The sequence below is a fragment of the Misgurnus anguillicaudatus genome, chromosome 20 (genome assembly GCF_027580225.2).
Source record: "Misgurnus anguillicaudatus chromosome 20, ASM2758022v2, whole genome shotgun sequence".
Lineage (NCBI taxonomy): Eukaryota > Metazoa > Chordata > Actinopteri > Cypriniformes > Cobitidae > Misgurnus > Misgurnus anguillicaudatus.
The window spans coordinates 11,552,678-11,563,046 of NC_073356.2; the positions used below are offsets into that span (position 1 = coordinate 11,552,678).

Sequence of the window (10,369 nt, forward strand, 5' to 3'; positions counted from 1 at the left end):
TGCAGGCTGCAGACTGTGTGGATGTTTCTTCGACTTCAAGCTGGGCTGCACAAACCGATCGGCTTGCGGCAATTACCGCGAGAGTTGATTGCTCCACATGCTTTCGAATCGCTCTCGCGGTACTTTGATATCATAGACCGAAATATTTGCGCAGCGCCACGTGCAGTCGAACACAGCCTTTTGTAACCTTTTAACTTTCACCCCATTGGGGGGGGGGGGGGGGTGATATGCACCTTCAAATGAATATAACTCTGGCATTCTTTGGTCTAGAAGCAAAATTTTGGTCACTTTTTAAATAAGACACTTTTCCACTGATGTGTTTGCAATAAAGTCTATATTTAAAATTCATAAAAATGAAAATGTTTTACTCCCTAAACACTACTAAAATAAAGCCTCAACAATAGTCTTCCAACAAAAGATTGGTATATATTGGCAATTGGAAATTAATAAAAAACAAATATATAACCCAATTCTTTTGACTACATTTTGAAGTTGCATGGTATTTGGAATAAAAAACATGACTTCTCTCCTTTTGTAGTTATTTGGTGAAACAGGCTTCTAGACTTCAAAATGCATTTTAAATGTTGCTTGGATGATGGTGTAAGGATGATGGTGAAAAGGAAACAAAAGCTTAAAGTTGTGTTTCAAACTGTTACTCCTTAAGACATGGGGTGGTTTGTGTATTGTACACATTTGTACAGATCTCACAGGAAACTGAGGAGTCTGAATTGCAGTCTTTCAGGTGTAAAATTTGTAATTAATGTGATTAAGTCAATGATGAATGTCAGCTGTGTGCTTACCATCATTTATCAACATATCTTCTTTTGTGTTCATCTAAAAAAATAAGTTCTTCTCATTCAGGTTTGGAGGAACATCACAATGAGAAAATAATGATAAAATGTTCATTTTGGGTGAACTTTAATACCCATTATATACACTGCAAGAAAAAAAATCAGGGTTAGTTCCTTTTAATATTTTTTAACGTCTAAACACAACACAATTTAATCCAAAACACAAGTAAAATATGCAGTGAACAGTACATTATGTCATTCATTATTTCAATCTCTTGAAATAAAATTAACTCCACCGAAGGCTGAACGCGCCAGGTGTTTTTCTTAAAATGACCGCTAGAGGGCGCTTGTGTTCTTTGGTTGCTATTATACAAACCTCAGCAAAATTTCTGTATTATAAGTATCGGATTTTGCATAGAATTTGTTTTATCAAAGCGTATTCATATTGTGGTAGCAAACTGTGTTATATATTAATCGACACGCTAAATTAAATTTTATGTTTTTGTTCAGTAATAGAGGAACGATGTCCCGATTGGTTGATATAGTGTTTGTCCCGCCTCTCCTTCATTGTGATTGGACGGCTGGATAACTGACTTACCGAGCGCTGCGTTTTGATTAAATACACATATTATAACAAAATTAACAATTGTTTTACACATTATTAAAGTAGCGTTTAAAATGTGCAAGAACCTAAATTAATATGTATATTTGTTGTGGAATATAATTTATTTTTATCAAACTCATTTTAGCCAATCGGAGGCCATGCCACCCGCAAGCTCCGCCTATGCATATACGTAATGCTTTTAACCCTGCACTAAAATATAATTTCTTCTATTAGATCTACTCGGTTTGTGAATATAATATAAGAAACCATCATATAAAAGAAAATGGAACGGAAATGGAAATCAAGATCATAAGAAAAGAAAAAATGAAAGTAAAGAAATAAAAGGAGGGGGGCATATAAGTTTACATTGAATATGTTACAAATTTGAATAGTTTTAATAGCTTTCTTATTAAGAGATATCGAAATTGTATCCAAGTATAACTTCAATTCTTGTTTGAAGATATAGTTGTTTGAAATGTAAGCATAGATGTGAGATCATGGTCATCAACCGTGTTATAAATGGGACTTGGAAAGAAAGACACAAAACTATATGGTCAAGTATTCACAATTATTAATAACCATTGTGTATCTGTGGTCAATACTGAAATTGATGTCTTTGGCTTTTTTATAGAAAATAAATTCAGGTTTGCTTAGGAAATCTGACATAAGAGGGTTAATATGTACTGTGAAAATGCAGTTTGTGTTTTGAGGGTCCAAATGAATTTGTAAATAGTTAAAAGTATATTTTTACCTCAAAAAGAGCACAAATATCCAGCATCAATAATACTGTGCCTAACGACAAGTATGTGAGACAGTATTTTAGAAATGAGGTACAATTGCTAAAAGTACTTTACACCCCTAAACAGACAGTATTTAGTTTCGCAGTAAAAACAAACAAATGATAAACTAAAGTGTGCTCTTTACTCTCCATAAAATTTACCATGAAAACACAAAATGCAATTTGCAGTAATACTTTCCAAAGTAAAAAAAAAATGGTGTAAAAAAAGGACTAAACCAAACTAAATATTGTGCCTGCATCCTGATTCCTGACACAAACCATTAACCACTGTGACGAACTTTGAAATGAACCATAATAGGTTGATTTTTGGTTGACAATAGGTTGATAAGTGAAACATGCAGTGCATTATTTACCTCTAAAGGCATGAACTGCTGCAGGGGAGAGACATATTACCAAATTTATATCAAATTTATATATATACTCGAAATCCGAGTTGTATTTAAGATATTTCCCACCTCAAAACCGGAAATAACATATTTAAGTACTATTAAAAGTATTTAGTAACATTGAAACATTTATGTTACTAATTATTTACTAACATCAAATATTTAATATATTTATTCATATTAAAAGAGCGCCGTTCTCAATATTATTTCCAGGTTGTGGTGGGAAATCCGAGTCTGGAACGAAGCGAGGACGTCTAGTGACGTAAGGACGGCGTGGGTGCCGCGTCACATTCAACATGGCGGCGCCCGGAGGAGACGAGTGTTTTGCTTAATTTTGATACGCGTGGTGCAAAGGTAAGTGTCGACTTTAACTTCAGACATTTATGTGTGAATGTTTGCATAATTGTACTCGTTTGAAAACGGTGGCATGTCAGGTAAACTACGTGTTTTAAAATAAAACAACCTTGATTACTTCAACACATGCCTTTGCTCTCTCTGCCATGCTTGAGCTAAACGTGAAGAAACAGTGGTTGGCTACGGCGTGGAAATAAGGTTAAAACGTTATAAACTATTTCCAAATAGTGTTTGCAGCATTTGTCAGTGTGTACAACACGGGTCTGGTGATAAGAGATATATTGATAGACATAGAGAACGTTGTATATTTCTATTTGGCACAAGCATTATTGAAACATGCTCAAATGCTTTACTTTGTCCACATGGTAAATTACTGTATAGCTAAATTTGTATTTTTATGGTACTAAAGGTGTTTTGAACCTTAGTAAATATTAAAGTTTACCACAGTATTTACTACAGTTTGTCAATTCACTATAACTTGGTTAGTATTTCAAAATACCATAGTATTTAGAAATAGTATAGGGTGGAGCTAAGACACAATGATATGAACCTATTGGTTTATTATATTGGCCTTTTCATGCTAAGCCAATATGCTCATGGTTTTCAAATTGATCAAAAAATCAACCAGTATCAGCTACCGAAACATTGCTGCATCTTCATACCAGTGTCATTTTGGCCATCAATCTAAGCTGACATGAAATCACATCATGCAGTGTACTCACAATGTGTTGCCTTGTTCATTTCAGACTTGTAAAGGTACACAAAGATGCCTGCAGTGCTGAACCTCAGCAATGAGGTGGTCAAGCTAAGAGCGGAGGTGAAAAGGGTGAAGGTGCTTCTTATCCGAAAGCTCATCCGTCAGATCTCGGCTTTAGAAAAGAAGAAAGGAAGTTCGGCCGACCTGGAGAGGCATCGCAGGCGAGCAGCGAGACTTCGGGAGGAGATTCAGGAGCTGAAAGTTATAGTGCCCGACAAAGTCACGAAGGCCGCTCTGCAGAAGGACATTAGCTTTGAGAAGGTGTGCCGGAATAAAGAGGCCAGCCTGTCCGAACGAGCCATTGCCCGGATTGCCACGCACCCGCAGTTCAGCAAGAAAATCCAGAGCATAAAGGAAGCCATTAAAGCGTTTAAAGAGGAGAGAATAAACACAAAAAAGGCAGAAAAACAAAACAATGCAGAAGACATCACCCTTCCAAATCAGCCACAAGAAGCCAGTAATGATGATAAAGGTTTAGAGATATTACATGATGATGTAGAGGAGAAACCGAACGAAGAGGAGGGTGATAAAATAATTGATAAACCACAGGAGGAAACTTGTGGTTCTTCGCAGGTGAGCCAGATGACAAGTCTGGAAACATCAAATGAAAAGACAAATCTATGCTCGAAGACACAGATGTCAACAATCCAGGTAAGCAGCAAATATGTGGTTGACTGTATCATGTTTTTTAATTGAGTTGATTGAAGCTACAAAACCTAAAATAAAGGTTACATCAATCGAATACATTGTAAATATAATGATGTGCATCAGGGTGTTTTCTTAAAGGATTAGTCAATTTTCCTGAAAAAAATCCAGATCATTTACTCGCCACCATGTCATCTAAAATGTTGATGTCTTTCTTTGTTCAGTCGAGAAGAAATTATGTTTTTTTGGCAAAAACATTCCAGGATTTTTCTCATTTTAATGGACTTTAATGGACCCCAACACTTAACAGTTTTAAAGCAGTTTAAAATGAGGTCTTATCTAGCGAAACGGTTAATGTCATTTTTGGCAAGAAAAAAAATGCACTTTTAATCCACAACTTCTCTTCTTCCTATTATTCGACATACAACAACGTCAGAACGGTCCTCTTTACCACACTTGTTAACACTGGGGCATAGTTTCGATACGTCATCTGTGACCTCTTGACATGATGACGTATTACGTGAGGTCGCGCTGGCGCGTCACAGGACTGGATGAAGACGAGAAGTTGTGGGTTAATATTTTTTTATTTTTCTTGCTAAAAATGGCAATCGTTTCGCTAGATAAGACCCTTATGCCTCGTTTGAGATCGTTTATAGTCCTTTGAAACTGCAACTTTAAACTGCATTAAAACTGTTAAGTATTGGGGTCCATTAAAGTCCATTAAAATGAGAAAAATCCTGGAATGTTTTCCTCAAAAAACATAATTTCTTCTCGACTTAACAAAGAAAGACATCAACATTTTGGATGACGTGGTGGTGAGTAATATATGGATTTTTTTGTAAGAAGATGGACTAATCATTTAAAGGGATAGTTTACCCAAAAATGAAAATTCTGTCATAATTTACTCACTTTTATGATGTTACAAACCTGTATAAATTACACAAAGGGAAATATTTTGAGAAATGTTTGTAACCAAACCGATCATGGGCCCCATTGACTTACATAGTAGTAAAAAAGATCACTATGGAAGTGAATGGGGTTCATGAATGGTTACAAACATTCCTCAAAATATCTTACTTCGTGTTCATCAAAACAAAGAAAGTTATATAAGTTTGTAACAACATGAGAGTGAGAAAATGATGACAGAAGTTTCATTTTGGGGTATACTGTCCCTTTAAAGGTGCAGTTCACCCAAAAATAACAATTCTGTTATTATTAACTCACCCTTATATTGTTTTAAACCTGTATGAATTCCTTTATTCTGTTGAACATGAGAAGATATATTGAAAAATGATGGTAAGCACACAGTACCCATTGACTTCCATAGTATTTGTTTTTCCTACTATGGGTACGTCATCTCTGGTTACAATCATTTATCACAATATCTTCAACAGAATAAAGAAACTTATACAGCACAACACACTTTACATGTAGATTCTCCTAAAAATAATGCATTTCTTACAGGAAAAAGTCCCAGAGGAGGTGGTCAGGATGAGAAAGGAGGTGAAGAGAACGAGGGTGCTGGTCATCAGTAAACTGACACAACAAGTGGCTGCTCTGAAGAAGAAAAAGGATGAAGAATCTGAGATGAAGGAGAGACAAGAACTGATAGCAGAACTCATGAAAGACATCCAGGGTTTGAGGAGCCTTAAGCCAGATCAGCTGACCGTGACAGCCCTTCAAGAGAACAGTGAGCTTGAGAAGGTGCTGCTGGACCCTCAGACGAGCCCACTGGACAGAGCAATCGCACGTATCGTCACACATACCCGGTTCATCAAAAAGCTTCAAAAAGTTAAAGAAGCCATTGAAAAAGAGCGAGCTAAGGCTGCGGCAGCCGAGCAGAGAAAGATAGACAGACAAAACGCGCTGCAGTCCAAGAATAAAAGTGAGGAAGTGGAGGGTGATAAGGAGGATGATGCTAAAGAGAAGGAGGATAAGGATGACAACGAAGAGGATGAGGAGGAGGATGACAATGATGAGGATGAGGAAAATGATGATGACAACGAGGAGGATGAGGAGGATGATGACAATGAAGATGAGGATGATGACGATGGAGAAGGAAAAGACAAACTGGACAGTTCTTCAATAAATACCCATAAGTCTGTAGAGTCAGACAGCACAGCCGCTAATGCTGTAAAGCTGCAACCAGTCAAGGAGATCACAATATCTGAACAATCCGGAGCGGCTAAAGTTAAATCACAGAATGCAGATACCACAACTTTTAAAGGTTCCTCTGAAAAGTCTTTAGTAGTTTGCAGGACAGAGTCTAGGCTACCAAAGGGCATTGCAAAACCAGACAAAAAACCCGAAAACACCATAAAGCCACAAAACAAACACGACCTACCTGAGAATAAGCAACTTCAGTCAAAAGAGGACGATGAAGAGAGCGATTTATCCGATGATGATGATGAAGAAGAGAAAGAATATTTCGACGACAGCACAGAGGAGCGTTTCCATAAGCAGTCGTCTCACTCAGAAGAGAGCGATGATGATGACTTCTTCGTCGGCAAAGTGAGCAAATTTAAGAAAAGAAAAGCCGGCCAAGCGAAGGTTGAGGGAAGCAAGACCCAAAAATCCCAAGATGTTGCGAAAGTAGCTCACGAGTCAAACCTCGGCAAATTACAGTCTGTGTTTTGCTCAACTTTGTCCAAATCCAGCGGCGTCAACTCCCAGAATACAAAGCCTGGCTCTCGACGTGATCGGTCAAGGCATCCTCGTTTTCAGAATCAGAAGAAAGGTCCGGGGGGTAGGATGAAAACAGCTCCATACAAAGACCCTGGGACTGACAGGAAGGCGGAACATTTCAATCCCAACAAACAGACATTTAAGTTTGCCGGGCAGAGGCAAGGTGCACCTCCAGGAGCCGGGAAGGGAAAATCTCAATTTGAGCAGCATCAGAATTCCAGAGGTCCATCTGTCAAGATTTCAAATCCACCCCAGCAATCCCTTCACCCCTCCTGGGAAGCCAGCAGAAAGAGAAAAGAGCAACAGGCACAAATTACAGTATTCCAAGGGAAAAAGATCAAATTTGATGATGATTAAGCAGAATCTGCTTAAAGGGATAGTTCACCCAAAAATGAAAATTCTGTCATTTACTCTCATGTTGCTACAAACCTGTATACATTTCTAAATAAACGAACCTGTTTTAAAATGTATAAATAAAGATATTTTGAGGAAAAAAACGTTTGTGAGCTTCATTCACTTCCATAGTAGAAAAAATAATACTATGGAAGTAAATGGGGCTTGTATGATTCCTCAAAATATCTTCATTCGTGTTCATGTGTACAGGTTTGTAGCAACATGAAAGTGAGTAAATGATGACAGAATTTTTACTTTTGGGTGAACTATCCCTTTAAAATGCAAATATCTTAATATTTTAAAGCATGTCTTTATTTACTGTGAATTTCTATTAAAAGACATGAAAAATGTATTGAAATTGTCTTTTTTTACACAGCGAAGGACACTTCAAAGCTAATGGTTATTTCTGTTTATCTCGGACTGATGCTTCACCATCTGTATAATATGACTAAAAGTGTTTTTATTTCTGCCATAACAGTTTTGCTTTACATATTTAGTTCAGTTGAAATACTTTTTAAAGATTTCTGAAACGATCGTGTTCATTTATTTGTATAGGGTCGATAAATGTGTATAAATATTGACTGCAAATCTGCATTTTACTTTTTTCTTTTCTTTACGTGTTAAATACATATAACATGTTGTTATTGTGTAGTTAAGATGTACAAAACTGTACATGCAAGTTTTCCTGTACTTAGTTCCAAATCAAATGCTTTGTTGAGCTTAACATTAAAGGGGGCAATTCCAAATACTTTTTAATAAGATGTCAAATAAATCATTGGTATCCCCACAATATGTATGTGAAGTTTTAGATCAAAATACCATATAGATCATTTATTATAAAATGTTAAAATGGCCACTTTGTAGGTTTGAGCAAATATTTGTCATTTTTTTGGGTGTGTCCTTTAAAATGCAAATGAGCTGATCTCTGCACTAAATGGCAGTGCCGTGGTTGGATAGTGCAGATTAAGGGACGGCATTATCCCCTTCTGACATCACAAGGGGAGACACATTTTAATTACCCATTTTTTCACATGCTTGCAGATAATGGTTTACCCAAACTAAGTTACTTGGTTGATCTTTTACACATTTTCTAGGTTGATAGAAGCACCGGAGACCCAATTATAGCACTTAAACATGGAAGATTTTCATAATATGTCCCCTTTAAGGGGATAGTTCATCCATAAATCAAAATTGTTATTATTTGTATGACCTGTATGAATTTTTTTTCTGATGAACACAAAAGATATATTTTGATTAATGATGATAAGCACACAGCTGATCGTAACCATTGACTTATAGTAGGAAAACAAAAATAATGGAAGTATTGTGATAAGTGATGAAGATATTTTAATAAATGATGGTAAACACACAGTTGACGGTACCCCATGAATTCCATTGTGTTTGTTTGTTCTACTATGGAAGTGAATGGTTACAATCAGCTGTGTGCTTATTATCATTTATCAAAATATCTTCTGTTGTGTTCATTAGAAAAAAGACATTCATACAGGTTTAGAATAGCATGAGAAAGAGAAAATAATTACAGAATTTTCATCTTTGGCGGAATTATTCCTTTAATATTACACTTTTATCTGAAAGCCTTACGTTTTTGTTAAATTGATAAGAACCTTTAAAAGTTTAACTACGCTTAACAACATTACTATAAACTTGTTTTAATGAAGTAACCAGGAATTAACGATAACTTACCTCATAATTTACCACAGAAATGAAAACAGTCGTCTGAGGAGAACATCAGTTAAATCCAGAATGCCCGCTGTTTGAACTCACGAGGCGCGTGCCCGCAAATAATAGGTGGGTTCGACTTTATGCGGTGCTGTAAGAAACGACACGCCGATGACGTCGAAGTACCGCGAGAGCGATTCGAAATTAGACTTCTACGTGTGATTTCTCGACTCGCTCTCGCGGTACGTTGACGTCATTCACCTGTCGGTTCTCGCAGCACCCTATAAAGTCGAACAAACCTAATAAAACATAACGAAATACCATATGTAAAAACAAAATAAAGATGGGAAAGAAAGTGTTTCTCCCAGCGAAGCACTGCGTCTAGACGTAACCGAAAATGACTGTATTAGAACTCGTTCAACATGAAATATTTCTTTTATTAAAATAAACAGAAATATTGGACAGACTCTTATAAAATTAATTATTGTTTTATTGTAGTAAAAGTCTAGTAACGATGGTTTTTGATTTAACAACAACAATAAACATAAAAAAGGAAATTATCTGCTAAGATAATAGCAACCAATAATAAAAATTTTAAATATAATAATTTTAATAATATTTATTTTAATAATTATTATAATTACTATGATTAATGGCAAAATTATAGGGGCTAGCTAGAGAATATGGGGCCCGTGTGGGTTTTCTGTGGGCAGTTAGTTAATCCATATAATAATGTTAACACTTTACAACAATGTACAACTTTACTGTAAAGTGTTACAAATTATTTTATTCAAAAACGTCTCAGCATCTGTCATAGATCTGCCTATTACAAGAAGTGAAACAAAAAGTCCCGGTGTCCAATACAAAGGACATCAAATAAAAGTCGTGTTTCATAAGGGTCAGAATTATTTTACATTTCTGAAATACTGCTAAATTTTAAGTCTAGACTCTCATGTTGAAAGAACAATTGATGATTATCAAGACAACATATTATCTGCAAATAAAGTTTTTCTTACTACCCTTGTTGCCATAAAATGTGAAAATTGCAATTGTCATTATTTTGAAAAGAAAGTTTGTGTGCTCTGTAAGACCCGTCCCCACAAATAATGGTATTACTAGAAAGCCCAGGATGTCCTCTTCACAGGACAGTAAGAGTCAAATAGATTGAACAAATTGTGCTTGACTTAGAGGTCTGAAGCTCATGTCCACTACAAAGGACAAAAATGAATTGTTGGGTCTCAGGAGGCTATATTGATATTTATTAATTATTACCAT

General features: G+C 36.0%; 1 protein-coding gene across 1 annotated transcript; it reads left to right on the forward strand.

Annotated features, from left to right (window-relative positions):
- Positions 1 to 2,865: 2,865 nt before the first annotated feature.
- Positions 2,866 to 8,013, forward strand: srfbp1 (serum response factor binding protein 1). Its single transcript, XM_055219640.2, has 3 exons — positions 2,866 to 2,934; positions 3,681 to 4,342; positions 5,801 to 8,013. Exons 2-3 carry the CDS (start codon positions 3,701 to 3,703, stop codon positions 7,376 to 7,378), a joined length of 2,220 nt encoding a protein of 739 aa, XP_055075615.2. The 5' UTR covers positions 2,866 to 2,934; positions 3,681 to 3,700; the 3' UTR covers positions 7,379 to 8,013.
- The last annotated feature ends 2,356 nt before the right edge of the window (positions 8,014 to 10,369 follow it).

Coding starts and splice junctions, on each gene's coding strand:
- srfbp1 (XM_055219640.2), top strand. CDS start 3,701: ATGCCTGCAGTGCTGAACCTCAGCAATGAGGTGGTCAAGCTAAGAGCG. Junction 4,343..5,800: donor CACAGATGTCAACAATCCAG/GTAAGCAGCAAA, acceptor CATTTCTTACAG/GAAAAAGTCCCAGAGGAGGT.